General features: G+C 36.3%; 1 protein-coding gene across 1 annotated transcript; it reads left to right on the top strand.

Annotated features, from left to right (window-relative positions):
* LOC140753504 (fatty acyl-CoA reductase 1) lies at positions 1 to 15391 on the top strand. Its single transcript, XM_073088150.1, has 10 exons — positions 1 to 142; positions 1025 to 1175; positions 5483 to 5684; positions 6104 to 6226; positions 6565 to 6750; positions 8056 to 8251; positions 10179 to 10377; positions 10820 to 11059; positions 13695 to 13952; positions 14863 to 15391. Exons 1-10 carry the CDS (start codon positions 19 to 21, stop codon positions 15014 to 15016), a joined length of 1833 nt encoding a protein of 610 aa, XP_072944251.1. The 5' UTR covers positions 1 to 18; the 3' UTR covers positions 15017 to 15391.
* The last annotated feature ends 22 nt before the right edge of the window (positions 15392 to 15413 follow it).

Genomic DNA, 15413 nt, shown 5'->3' with positions numbered 1-15413 from the left:
TTTGTCTTGTTCGCAGGGATGCCGCTTTATTTGATTTTACACCAAACCGTTAATGTGAACGCAATACTTAAGTTGAATAACCGTCTTTACTGTTACTTAAGCTTAATTAGGCACATAGGTAACACGGTTCGTTACATCGGATGTGAGTATTTTAAGTTATTTTTATTTTTTTGAATCAAGTTTTGAAATAAGTTTTAAGAGACTTTAAGACCTAAGTGAGGACCTTGTTCCTACCACGCGGGATTTTGTGCCTTGTGTGGTTTTATTTCGTCCGGCTAATATCTAGGTACAATTTGCTATTGCTACGCGACTCGTTTCTATATTCGGAGCGGACTAGCAGTTTAATGCGGACTCTACTTCATAAATACTTTCTTAAGTAAGTTACACGCATGCGGGATGAAGAGAGACGGTAGCGGGTTGATACGGACACGCCTGTGGATCTAAGCCTGCGTGACAAAAAGGGCCTAAAAATAGGTATAGAACTCGTTGGGGTTCAATTGCCGCTACAACACAGTCACGCATTCTGCCTTTTAACAGTGGCTTAGCGTTTCTTATGTTTGATGGGTGTCGTAGGCACGGTAAAGCAGATAATAAACACGAACTGTTACTTGCTTCCTAGGCGCAATAACGCACTTTGAACGTCAGGTAGGCCTCTTGACTTATTTCATATTTGTTATTGATACCCTGTTGTAGACAGCTGTGGATTGAATTTCTGTAGAGGGTAATGTTTTTCGAGAATGTGCATCATTCTTTGCCTCGCTCTAAAGCCCAAACAGCTAGACTCGTCTTAATTTTGGGAGTGACATAGGCTGTATTTTTCTTAATCCCAGATTTTTTTTTATAATACTCTAGGTTTTAAATAATTGTTTAGTTACGTATTAGGCATAATTGACGTTAAATATTAAAACTGATGTAAATAGAATACGTCAAATACCGTTTCGAATTAATTATTGAAAGCAATATAATAGGTTACTTATTTTTAGGAAACAAAAAACGTAATTTGCTTCTGTTTTTTTAATTTTAGGTAAATGCGTTCCTCCTCACGTCGTTCTAAAATTTCGCTGGCACGCAACCTCCTTCCACCTAAGCTCGTTTAGACAAGTTATACAACTCAGTAGGCCGGCGCGCGCGCAGCTCGCCAAGTGTCGCTGTGGTCCGTTGCACTTGAACACGCGGTAAGCCTTTTCACTTTCGTACACTTATCTCTCTTCACCTTTCCCTTTTATTTCGTTATTTAAACCGAATTCGATATTTTAATGTGTAACTGGTATAAGTCGTTATTCGGTTAGATTCGCTTCTATTTTCTTTATGTTTTATAAGAAATACTTTTAATCTAGTTCATTATTTAAATATGTTTGTACTTTATCGGTCTTGGGCATATATCATATTAATAAGCCTAAAAGTAATTTGATTTTTACGTAAAGGTCGTAAATACATTAGTTTTTGTCATTTTTGTTTTCTCACTTAACCATTAAAGGTATCTTTTATTTTCATAATATTCGCGAAAAATCATAAATAGCATAACATTACCATTCACATTTTTTCGTTATAATTCTTCGATCTGGGCTTCAAATTTATCAATTTAAGGGTATTATAAAGCGTATTATACGGAAATAAAAGGTAGCTAGCGTCACTGCTGAATTTAGCTAAATGTCCTTTAAATTGCAATCGAATTAATTTTCTCATACCTATCATATCGAATTAACTTTTTTCATACCTTCACGTACAGTTTACTGTAAACTTATTACAATAACGAGGTACATATTTAGTTTGTGATATTACATGTTCTCTTGAATCTCCTGTTATAAATGCATAACAATACAGTTATTAATTAAAAACCGGTTACAATTCGCAGTACAATAGTTTATGTGATAATTCCATTTAACTCTTATTGCGATCAAATGGGTTACTTAAATGCATAACCTCAATAGTATTATTATATCGTTGCAAAAAATTTTTTGATACCTACTTAATCTACATTCAAACTTGAAGTTATCGTTTCGTGTAATTGTTTATTGTTACTCGTATATTTGTCAAAAATGAAAACTTTGCAAAGCTAGATTACATAATTATTTTGTAAAAAATAAACGAAATAATGCTTAACGATATCTTCGGCAGCCCTTCGACCCCTTTTTCTACCATATATTGGCAGTGTGTAATGGTGCTATGTTCTACTGTACTTGCTTTTAAAGGGAAACATTGTGAAGAAACTTAAGAGTTTAATTCTAAAATCATGTAGAAATCCATCCACACTTACACAATATGATAGATTAAATATTCCTTACTGGACACTTTCATCCATCCATCAGCCTTTAGTAGTCTACTGCTAGACATAGGCCTCCCCCTATCTGCACACTTTAGTAGATGTTAAAAGTATAAAGGGCATAGGTAAACACTGTTGATCTTGGATTGTTTGGGTTGATGACGATGGTAAGCTAGTATGTCACAGTGCATCACAGTGGTTAAATCCGTTACTATCCAATTATTCGCTGTCTGCGTTTCTTTGCGTGTAATAACTGTTCGTGACTGCCCGTGGTTAACTCGCAATTTCAAATTAGTAATTTTGTACCTATCTGTCTACAATGCCTAAAGCATTAAGACGGACACAGTCAAGTTTAAATATTGATGTCTTCAAGTGTTTATGACTAATCGCTTGTTACAAAAGAAACCCTTGTTACACTCACAGCCCCACACTAGGATTCCTTGTGTCGTGGGTACCATGGACACACATAGTGACAAATACACAAACACCCAGACCCAGAAACAGAGACATAAAGTCATCATTTAGATATCTGTCTGGCCGGGGATCAAACCCGGGACCCTCCCTCTGCGCGTCAGACCGGTGCGGTGACCGCTCCGCCACGCGGGTCGTAAATTAAATCAAAAAATAATAAGAGGATGTCGGCAATTACTTTATGGCTACGTCAAAATAAATATCAAATTCTAGAAATATTGCTCATAAGTTTCTGATAAGAGTTATATATTTTTTAACCGTTAACATGAATCTATAATATTTTTTAAATTAACTCTCACCATTGAATACTTGAACTCTTTCAACTTTTGAGCTTTTTATAATAGATTTGTATACGCAGATGTATATTTTGAATTTTTTTCTAGTTTCTTAACAATTGAAGTCACAACCTCCATTATAATTTACAAGTGTTTAACTAAATATTATTTAAATATGTTAGATAATAATATTGTACGCAATGTTTACTGTCAAGGATGCATAATATGTATAAACTGTTTTGACCCCAAGACGTCATTTAGTTAAACGCAGGTTGGTACAAATAGTTAGGTAAGAAATAAATAATATATTTTATTATTATTGTAAGTAATAGTGGATAGTATATTGTTTGTAGTAAACGATAACGCGTTTTAAAGTCAAAAACAATAGAAAATACAATATACAATAGGATTTTCATATTTTATTTCAGATTTTCATATTATAAAGAGTTTTAAATATTTTTAGGTTTTTAAGTACTTGTAGGGCTAGTTAAGGGACGAAATCATGTGAATGTAAAATATATGAAAAGCATTTTTCTACGATATCAATAGTGGCACTAACCCAGAATAAGGAACAATGATGACAGTGTTGGAGAAAGTATAGTAAGAGAAGCCGGATGTCTTATTATAACAAACATTGCTTAACATATATGACCTTGTATTGTCAGCAAACAGGTTATATAATGACGAATACTCGTCAAATACCATTAATTTCGAAATTTATCGCCGTATTCAAGAAACTTAAGTAGTAATTGTAGTAGTTACTGCCTCTCATCAATTTGTTTAATATACTCCAAATAGGTTTGGTATCCTACTTAAAGTCGGTTGCAAATATAGGTCGATCGGACATAGGAGTAATCACATTATAGTACCAAACGTACTATAATGTGATTACTAGATTAAGAGAGGTTAAGACCCATCAAAGCAACGCAGGTTATGGGAAGCCCATGTCTAGCAGTTAAGGGCTGACAGAAGAATATAACTCCGGAGAAGTATAAGATTTCACATATAGTAAAAGAAAAAAACTCCCTAATGCAATGCTAGAAAAAAAAACAAAACAACACAAAAACCTTGAAAGACTTATCAGAATGTTTGCTATGATGTATTAAAGATTAAATACAGAATTATTCATAAAATGAAGTTATTCATTACACTAATCAAAATGTAATCTCGGAAATAAACTGAAGATTTTCAATAAAATAATAGAAAAAATACCTAATGAAATACGACATAAAGATAATAAGCAAAAAAGCCTGATAAGTTGGTTAAGAAGCCTGCCATAACTATTTTAAGGTTAAGTACAAAATTATTTGTAAAGAAATCATTAGAAGTTGCGGTTTGTACGTAATTCCTTAGAAATCCGCAAGCCACTGACTTACAACACTGGCAACAATTACGAAATCGGACTAGGTAGCTACTCGCACTTACGACCGCATCGCTAGAACGCGAGTTATGGTCATACACCGAATTGGTTATAAAACGTTCAGAAACTACTAACGTAACAGTTAATTGGAATTTTGTAGGAACACACTTTAATAAATATAGAAAATATTTCCAACCACACCCCTTGCTTGAAGGATTTTAACATATGAAGTGTCGTTGAATTCGTTTAAGTGACATGCGCTATATTCTTATGCGATTGGGATTTTGTTATTATAATAGTTTTAGATATCCCGAAAATAATTCAATTTCCGGCCGAATTGTTTAAGATTACGACAATATTAATTAAGTTTCATATTCATTCATTCTAAATGCAATATCTGTCTCTATGTTAAGATTGAGAAGATTACATTTAGATTTAGAAAATTGTAAAGACTGTGTATGAAACATTTTCTGTTGTTTACAGTATTCGTGTACTATAGTAACTATGTTCCAGTGAGCTAGATAAGTTTTACCAAACGTGCGATCTTAGTCCTTAGCAACGCATGTCCTAATTAGTATCGTTTACAGGACATCTGTCTCATTTGACTACAAGCCGGTTTTTCTCTATACTACTATTACATAAAACCACCAGTAGGCCGGTCCAATATTACAGCATTCTTATAAATAAATTAATAAATTAACGACTCTTCGTTTATGATTAGCATAATATAACGCAACAATTACCAAGCGAAACTAAACTCTTAAAATGCATGTGATTACAAGACGAAATTTATTTTTTTATTAATTAAGTTTATTTTTAATCATTACATCTTTAATCTCTGCAATTATTAAACAAATCGTCATTTTAACTCATTTCTCATATAGGCATCGCTAATGCTTATAATGACAAATTAGAAGGTAACTAATCGACGTTTAAGCGAATTAATAAAAATGAGTCAAGACTTCTATTGCAGGAAAACTGCTGGATTAATGATGAAAACCTTTCAAACAGACAATAATAAGAATATGTAGATTTATAAAACATTGTAACATAACTTAATAAATAAAAAAATCATCAAAAAAAGAATAATAATAAGACTGCAAAACTTTACAGGCGACACAAAATGACGTCAGAAGTGAACGAGTGGTACCGAGGCCGGAAGGTGTTGGTGACGGGCGCGTCAGGGCTGATGGGGAAGGTCCTGATAGAGAAACTACTGTACAGCGTCCCCGACGTGGAGTGCGTGTACGCGGTGATCCGGACGAAGCGGGGCAAGACACCGGAATCACGCATCGAAGACATGTGGAAACTGCCCGTGAGTTTGTTGGCCAATTTATTGCAGTTTGTAATTAATATGAGAAAATGTACAAAAGCATTAATCTACAAGATGGGGGTAATTATTACGCTACATTAAAAGGATCACGTGAGCTATTTTATTTATATTTTGATGAATTATGTTTTTGAAAAAACAATGTATTCTTTTATCTTTTACATTTTCACTGTTAATGTTAATTACAAACGTTACATTACATGATAATGAAGTAGTTTCAATTCATTTTTCTAGATGGCTCAAAGCTGAACACAATTCCATATAATAAGGTAAATAAATGTATGATGATGAATATGATGAAGGGGTGAAAGAAGATTTTACAATACCTTGATTTTACGGAACATTTTTTGTCAGTAAAAATGTGTTTGTAAAATTATTCTAATATTTTTTTGTTACTTTTACAGTTGTTTGCGAGAATAAGAACGGAGAAACCTCATGTGATGAAGAAGCTCATTCCGGTGCCTGGTGACATCATATACGACAAGCTCGGCATTGAAAAGGATCAACTGGAAGAAATTTGTAAAGAGGTATATGAATAAGTTAATGAATATTTTGATCAACGTCCTCCGCAGATTCTCCGTGTTATAGCCATGGCACACACAAAATATATTTAACTAAACTTCAAAATTAGTCTTCAGTCCAAGATGCACGTGTTCATAAATCTTTTAGAATGTTACAAAGAACTCAGTAGTAGTTGATTGTTAGTGTCAACTCAAAATTTCCCTACTTTAAGGAATAAAATACATATGCCATGTAAATAACCTAGATATCCAAAATATCCGATATCCGACCCTTGATTATTAACCTACATTGAGTTATTTCTTCTATCGTCCAGCAAAATCTGATTTGTAAATTCTTTTTTCAGGTATCCGTTGTCTTCCACTTCGCGGCTTCACTGCGCCTGGAAGCTCCGCTTCTGGAGGGTCTAGAGATGAATACAAGAGGAACTCAGCGAGTTCTGGACATTGCGAAGAATATGAAGAATTTAGCTGCCTTTATACATCTCTCGACAGCTTTTTGCTACCCTGACTACGATCGGATGGCTGAAAGGGTACGTTGGGCAAATCAGGATCTCTAGTGAACCTTTATGTGGGATTTTTACCGCACTAAAACCCCACCGGTGACTGTACTCAACGCTTGTTGGAGAACTCCGGGATCTGCGACGAAACACGACGAAACCGGAGTCCTCCAAGCGCGATGGCTCTGCCTTGGGGGAGCAGTTTTCGCTCCTCCCATACTATTTGGTGTTCACGACGGTATGCGATCACACATGCCGCCATCTTTCCCGGGTTCGCTTACTGGATGGTTCGAGCTCCCACTCTTGCCGCCTGCAACCCCGGAAGCCCCTTTTAGTCGCCTCTTACGAAAGCAGGGGATACCGTAGCCCTATTTTAGTCCCGGAACTACAGGGGCTACTACTACTACTCTAATGAACCTGGCTAAATGAAGTCCGTTGTATAGACAATTATGATTATAACTATAACTTACAATTATTACTGTAGTTTAAAAAAATACTGCTAATCTCAATATCTATTTCAATATTTTCGAACAACCATGATAAATTCATTTTGAGGCATATATTTGTGCATCACATTCAAATTGACACGGTTTATTGCATTATATCTGTTGTTCTTAGAAACCAACTAGACTTGCGGCTTTCCCTTGAAAGTAGTTTGCCCTAGTAAACTAATCAAAAGATGCTTATATCCATGGGCCTAAACGAATACTACACAACAAAAGAAAATAAACAATTGATGTGATCTCACCTCTGATATTTAACATCGCATATAGTGTATGTTTATTTACTTACATTTTAAAACAATTGGGTGCTTGGATATGTAAAATATTTATATTTTGCCAGCTGCAGGTAGGGACTGATATCAACAAGAACAAATTTTGGTTATTTTTATGGGTTTCACACAGTTTGCATAACTAACATGGGAAACATAACTTTTTTACTGCCTGTGTACCCAATTGTACAACAAGTTTAAACACAAATTTATTTACATATGTAAATTAAGTAATTTTTCAAAAACCACATTATCATTCTGAATGATTCTAAATGTGGTGGATCCCAATGTTTTTCTGATCCTTACAATTGACCTTCCTATTCATACTTATCTCACTTTAAACCACCTTCAACTGACTATTGCGGATCAACCATTAAATTTTGCCACAAGAATACTTACTACACTTCAGGTGTGAATTATTTTGATAAGCTACAAATGGCACAATTTAGCATGCTTCAATATTTCGTTCGAGAGGTCTCATTTTCATTTAAGAATTAAGTGTTTTTTGGTCCACAATCCACTGGGCTATATTTTTTCTGTAAACTAAGCTTCCAAAATCTTCGCAGGTCCACGATCCTCCAGCTAATCCAGAAGAAGTTCTCCGCGCGGCGAGCTGGCTTTCCGAGGAGCAGCTGAACATCCTCGCGCCCAGCATCATGCAGAAGCATCCCAATTCCTACACGTACTCCAAGCGACTGGCTGAAGCCCTTGTCAGGGACAGCTACCCGGAATTACCAGCTGTTGTTGTTCGGCCCAGTATAGGTGGGTGTTGAAATATTTAAAGGTGGTAGAACCCTTTGTGGTTCGACTCCGGCGGCACCACCGCCACACCTATTTCTACCTAATAACAGCAGTGTTAAGCGCTGCTGTGTTCCGGTTTGAAGGGTGTGGTAAGGGAGACAGACTTTTCCGAGGCGTTCCAGCTTAGTCCTCAGGGGTAGCGGCGCATCTGTGGCCGACCTCAGGTAGGAATATCTAATCCTATCTGGGGTTGATTACAGATGTCCATGGGCGGCAGTAGCCACTTACCATCAGGTGGACTGCATGCTCGTCTGCTACTCTTATATTATAAAAAAAAAAATCATTTTGGCTCATTCAACAATTATTTTTTTACCTCTAAGAAAGTTGAGTACTGTTCTATGGGCTATGTGTGATATGCCAGATATAAAACCCCTTAAATCAATATTAGGCCACTAAAGTGGACCACAGGATAGTCCAGCAGAGACGTCACGTCCCTTTTAATATTGTGGAAATATTGCCGGCATTTAGGTCTCGCCATGATTCAGTATTTAACTTTTATGATTAATTTATTTTAACAGCATCAAAGATTGAATAGTCTTGAATTTCTGATATTGCCGGCATTTAGGTCTCGCTATGGTTCAGTGATTAACTTTTATGATTAATTAATTTTCAAAAACATCACAAATTGAATAGATGCTTCTTGAATTTCTTCTTCTTGAATTGCTTCTTGTATTCACTTAAAATACGACTTTCAACCTTTGCTTTCAACACAGTTAAAATGTATTATTAATAACAAAGGGTCTTAACCGTAAAGATTACATCACAATGTCACTGTACGCCAGTAAACCTATTCATTATGAGCATTCAATAAGTCTTAAGGAATTACGAGACCACAAAAGCGTTTGAGGCCTTTGTAAAGTTCGTATTTTGTTATGGCCATTTGAGTCTTTGTTCAAGTTTTTTTTTTTTTTTTTTTTTTTTTTTTTTTTTTTTTTTTTTTTTTTTTTTTTTTTTTTTTTTTTTTTTATAATATAAGAGTAGCAGACGAGCATGCAGTCCACCTGATGGTAACTGGCTACTGCCGCCCATGGACATCTGTAATCAACCCCAGATAGGATTAGATATTCATACCTGAGGTCGGCCACAGATGCGCCGCTACCCCTGAGGACTAAGCTGGAACGCCTCGGAAAAGTCTGTCTCCCTTACCACACCCTTCAAACCGGAACACAGCAGCGCTTAACACTGCTGTTATTAGGTAGAAATAGGTGTGGCGGTGGTGCCGCCGGAGTCGAACCACAAAGGGTTCTACCACCTTTTAAATTTATAGCAATTAGAAGATAAAAATTTAAATTAAGTACATTATATGATAACAATGATTAATTGAAAGGTATGGGAACCTAATATGAGGTCATTCTCAGTAACAGCGGCGTATCTGCAATACCTGTGACCCTCATATGTCCTCATATATCGTAATGGCCAGCTAAATCAAAACGTTACATAAAAATATGTGATTAATTACATAAAAAAATGTGATTTATTCATAGCGTAATAAGAAGCTGTGGACTCGCCCAGATCACAAAAATAATAACGAATCTACTCTGTGTGTGTACCACGTAGGTTATCCAAATAACTGAAGGTGATAAAACCCTCTTACCATCATGTACTCGTCTGCTAATCCTATATTATAAAACAAAATATTGAAGCTGCTAGAACCAGAGTGGCCTAACTGCATTTTAATGATTTTTGACCTATCTGTATTTTTGTTATTTAAAAATGTTGTATAGTCTGCGTAAAACTGCTAGTCCGCTCTGAATATAGAAATGAATCGCGTCGCCGTAGTAAATGCATGTACTTTTACTTTTCTCCATATTCTAAATCGTTTTTTGTAGTTAGGTTGGTTTTTGTAGTTACTCTGGTTCTAACAGCCTCAATTACATTGTGTTTGTAGTAACTCCCTCCTACAAGGAGCCGATGCCAGGCTGGGTGGACAACCTGAACGGTCCCATCGGCCTCATGGTCGGGGCTGGTAAGGGCGTGATCCGGTCGATGCACTGCTGCGGACACTACCACGCCGAGGTGGTCCCCGTGGACATCGCCATCAACGCGCTCATCGTCATCCCGTACCATATCAACACTCAGATGGAAAAGTACGTCATATTTCAAATTAGCGACTTCTTACAGCGCTTATTAATAAATCAATCCATGTTTTTGCCTTCCAAAAATTGACATTTGAAACTTATTTCATAACAAAATTGACAAATTTTGATCTTTGAAAGTATTAATAACGGTGATAAATGTGATATTTTTGTTGACTACTTTTGTTGTGTGCATGTGTGCGAGATGTATCCGTTTCTTCAGTAGATTTCTTTCACTTAGGCGTTTCACAGTCACACCATTTCGACCTAATAAAGCACTGGTAATACTTCAATGTTCTAAAGGATTTGACCTGCCTTTTTGGGTTTCTACACACTAGGCGTTCCTCTAACAAATGTTTGAACTCAGGTAGACCTCATGTATGTAAAAATGTTAACAATTAGCATGACCAAAATTTATTGATAAAATAATTAACTTGTGTTTTCTTAAAACCAGGCCTTCAGAGATTCCAGTCTTCAACTTGACAACAGGCGACGACAGGAACATCACCTGGAGGGAAGTTCTGGATGTTGGCAAGGCAACAGTACGCAAGTTCCCTTTCGAGGGACCCTTGTGGTATCCTAACGGAAATATAAGACATAACAAGTTTATACACGATCTGTGTGTCTTCTTCTATCACATTATCCCTGCGTACTTGATCGATTTCCTGATGCTCATTTTCGGACAGAAGAGATTGTAAGTATCTCTCAGTATTACTAGAAATGAATATAACCCTTAACATTTTTTTATTTATATGGCAACACAACGTTTGCCGGGCCAGCTAGTAATATTATAGTTTTGTCGCTGCGAGTTGCTCAAATTCTGTAATTTTATTACGATGTTATAATCGTATTTAGTATGCAGTATTTAAATTGTAATTAAATTATAATTTACCCAGACTTAAAAGCACACATTACAACACTAGATTTATTTATCTAAGTTAACAGGCACTAAAATATTTTAAATATATTGTTAAAATATATCATATAATAATTAAGTAATTATAATATTTAACTATGATTTTATATAACATTATAATTTACTCTTTAATTGTTACGTTGTGTATTAAGAAGTCGTTTAACTCAAATATGGATTTAAATAACTTGATGGTTAACCAATATAACAAACATCTAACTCACACATTTTATACAAATATAACACGGTAATAAAAATACACAAGGAAAAATAAGAATAAAAACGATTACAAGTAATTACATGCGATGTTCACTTTTATCACGTTGTTGTAGATACCGGGTTATTCCTATTACGAATATAGTAGAGACTCGGTAACCCGAATTATTATTGTCGTAAGGCATCCGGATAATCCAAAAATCCGTAAAGCTAAATGTATAAAGATTTTTATAAAGGTTTTTTCTTGAAACACCCCAACAGATGTCGTTAACCCATTACTGTCCCACAGCTGGGGACGGGACTCCTCACAGAATGAGATCCTTCTCATGTGGACTATGCCCTAATCCTTTAGGAATAAGTCCACTGCGCTGACCAAGTGTGAATTGGTAGACTTCATACCCCTTTGAAAAGTTTATTTAAGATTTCTCAGGTATGCAGCCTTCCTCACGATGTTTTCCTTCACAGTTTAAGTTAGTGATTAATTTCTAACACGCACACAACGTGGAAACATCAGAGGAGCTTGGCTGGGATTTGAACCTGACCACTCGATCGAGAGGCCGAATTTCAATATAGCAGCAGCCATGTTACTTTTAGTATCGGAGATTAAGGATTTAGCTGCTTTTCGGAATCTAGATGCAGGTATCACAGGCTACACAGCGCATACATTTAAAACCCATGCGCTTGATGCAAAAAAATAAATTATGAATGAAAATGAAAATAGTTTATTTCTCGCGCAACTAATAATAATAGAAGTAGCTAGTCTGCTAAGGCCATTAACTCGAAAATTAACTTAATTGCGTTTCGTAGTAAGAATAATCGCAAATCCCAATACCTGAAGTTCGAATAATCGAGTTTCTAATGTATCTACCTACCTATACCATGATTATGTATAAGCGATACCACATTAATAATTACACACTGATAAGTACATGTAATGATAGATAATTATTGCGTTATAATTATAGACAACGCGGCATCCCGCGTAGGAAAAAACAGTACAATGTAATAAAAATAATCCTCATAATATAACTCAGTGATACGAAAATCTGTCTGTATTTTCGTCTTGACTATTTTGTATCAGAATTACGAAGTTATGTTTCTACTTGATAAGGTCACTTGCTTCTAGAATTAAGTAGGTAAACATTGAGCACTAAGTATACAATTTTGTACAGGTTTTCCTAATGTACTGTGAATTAGAATTCAGAAACGACTTTCGTTAAACTAACCCTTTATGACGATTGAATAGTAAATAAATGTAAATTATAACTTGAAAGAGAATACGCTTTTCAAACTTAGCGATAAGGCAGACGGGCTACCTGATGGAAAGTAGTCACCGTCACCTATGGACATTTGCAGCACCAGTGTCATTTTGCACCTTATGGAAAATCCTGTGGAAAATCCTATGGAAAACCTTTCAAGTCATAATACTTATAAATATCTTCTTTTTTTATAATATAGAAGTAGCACACGAGCATACAGTCCACCTGATTCTAAGTAGCTACTGCCGCCCATAGACATCTGTAATCAACCCCAGATAGCATCAGATATTCCTTCCAGACCGGCCACAGATGCGACGCTACCTCTGAGGACTAAGCTAGAGGACTCTCTCTTACCACACCCTTCAAACCTGAACACAGCAGCGCTAAACACTGCTGTTATGAGGCAGAAATAGGAGTAGCGGTGGTGCCGCCGGAGTCGAACCACAAAGCGTTCTACCACCTTTTTTGTTTTCGGGGGGGAAACCTTCAAAAGGTACCCGACGACGTGGGAGCGACGCCGGGTTATGTGGGATTTTTACCGCATTAAAACCGTGGCGTGGTGGCCGTCCTCAACGCTTGTTGGAGAACTCCGGGATCTCCGACGGAACACAACCGGAGTCCTCCGAGCGCGATACCCCGGCCGGGCTCTGCCCTGGGGGGAGCACTATACGCTCCTCCCGCACACCTGGTGTTTACGACGGCATGCGATCACACATGCCGCCGTCCTTCCCGGGGTTGCTCTCCGGACGGTTCGAGCTCCCACTCTTGCCGCCAGCAACCCCGGAAGCCCCCTTTTAGTCGCCTCTTACGACAGGCAGGGGATACCGTAGCCCTATTCTAGTCCCGGAACTACAGGGACAAGCGTTCTACCACCTATCTTAGGATCATCTATTCTCTTATAAACTTATTATATTTGTAAAAAAATAATATTCTTGTTTCAGTATGGTGCGCATACAAAACAGGATTTCTGTGGGACTCGAAGTCTTACAGTACTTTACAACTCGGGAATGGTGGTTTGACACACACAACTTCAAATCATTGGCTACCAAACTGAACCCCGTAGACTTTGCGACGTTCCCTATGGACTTAGCCATCATTGAAATTGTGCCTTATATAGAAAGTTGCATGATTGGTGGCAAACTGTTCTGTCTGAAAGAGAAAATGGAAAACCTACCGAAAGCAAGATTGCAAAATAATATGTAAGTATAATTTATTTTGTTATTCCACACGCTAGAATACTACCATCCGATTTTATTTTTAGCGTCTTTATGTTATTATATTTCATATTAATAGGCTTATACAATCATAGAAATTATCATGAAAAAACTTGAAATTTAATATTTTATTGAACATTTTCATAATTTTTAGCCTGTAGTCTTATTAGTGAGGTTATGTTAAGTTAGATTAGTCAAAGTACTTTTGAATTGCCTTAGGAGTAGTCTTCAAGTTCTTACTACTGAGTCATGAGGAGATGAAATTTGTCCAACACACTGTCGAGCGTTAGATATGTTACTCGTATATAGCTTTTGGTAGAACCTTTTATGGTTCGACTCCGGCGGCACCACTGCCACACCTATTTCTACCTAATAACAGGAGTGTTAGGCGCTGCTGTGTTCCGGTTTGAAGGGTGTGGTAAGGGAGACATACTGTTCCGAGGCGTTCCAGCTTAGTCCTCAGGTCCTCAGCGGCGCATCTGTGGCCGACCTCAGGTAGGAATATCTAATCCTATCTGGGGTTGATTACAGATGTCCATGGGCGGCAGTAGCCACTTACCATCAGGTGGACTGCATGCTCGTCTGCTGCCCTTATATTATAAAAAAAAAGGTACACTTGACGCTATGTAGGTACAATTAACGCATTACGCTGTAAATGACTTATCTAAATTGGGTTACACAAGCCTATTTTTTCTGGATTTAACCTCGTTGCCTGAAGATTACTTGAAATAAGGAATAACACATTCTGATATTAGCGACCCACATAATGTAGTAGTCGCCTTGTTGTTTTGCCTGGACGGTTTAAAATTCGACCCTCGCCTAGGCAGGATCATATGAATGATAATGTTAGATTTTTGTTTTAGGTTTTAAACTTTATTTTATATGTCTGTTTCAGATTATTCATTTTGGATCTTGCGGTCTCGGCGTTCATCTATTTACTGTTGTTGTATGTACTTGTACTCTATTTCGAGCCAGTCCGAGTACTTCTGGGTTACTGTCCTTTGATTGGATTCTTACCATTAGTGGGCAATGTTGTTATCGGGCAGTGAGGTTACTATAATGTATGTAACAATATGACTATATATGTACTAATTATTATTGACTATATTACCAAACAGTTGCTTAGCGTCAAAATAGTTTCAATACATTGTTTTTATACAAAAAATATTTTGTTATAAGTTCACGGATACGTGTATTAAAGTAAATAAAAGTAAATAATATATAAAGTTTAATCCAAAAAAACATATCTTAATAACTAGTGTGTATTTTTTTCTTATTGTGTAATCTTTTTTAATTGTTAAAGCTAAATTAACTTTTTCTATTCAAAAAAAAATTTTAAGTCTGTTTATTATGTTTATTATATCTCTTTTAATAAAACAAGTACCTTAAAACACACAACCATCTATATTAAATACTTTTTATAAAATTTTATACAACACGCGGACG

Source organism: Epargyreus clarus, unplaced genomic scaffold (assembly GCF_041222505.1).
Source record: "Epargyreus clarus isolate Ecla_fem2 unplaced genomic scaffold, WU_Ecla_fem_2.2 ptg000026l, whole genome shotgun sequence".
Lineage (NCBI taxonomy): Eukaryota > Metazoa > Arthropoda > Insecta > Lepidoptera > Hesperiidae > Epargyreus > Epargyreus clarus.
This window is presented reverse-complemented; position numbering and strand designations above follow the sequence as displayed.

What these genes read in the sequence shown, in the direction of transcription:
- LOC140753504 (XM_073088150.1), top strand. Translation starts at nt 19, where the DNA reads ATGCCGCTTTATTTGATTTTACACCAAACCGTTAATGTGAACGCAATA. An exon ending in CCGTTGCACTTGAACACGCG is followed by an intron (nt 1,176 to 5,482) that starts GTAAGCCTTTTC and finishes AAAACTTTACAG; the next exon opens with GCGACACAAAATGACGTCAG. An exon ending in TGTTGTTCGGCCCAGTATAG is followed by an intron (nt 8,252 to 10,178) that starts GTGGGTGTTGAA and finishes TTGTGTTTGTAG; the next exon opens with TAACTCCCTCCTACAAGGAG.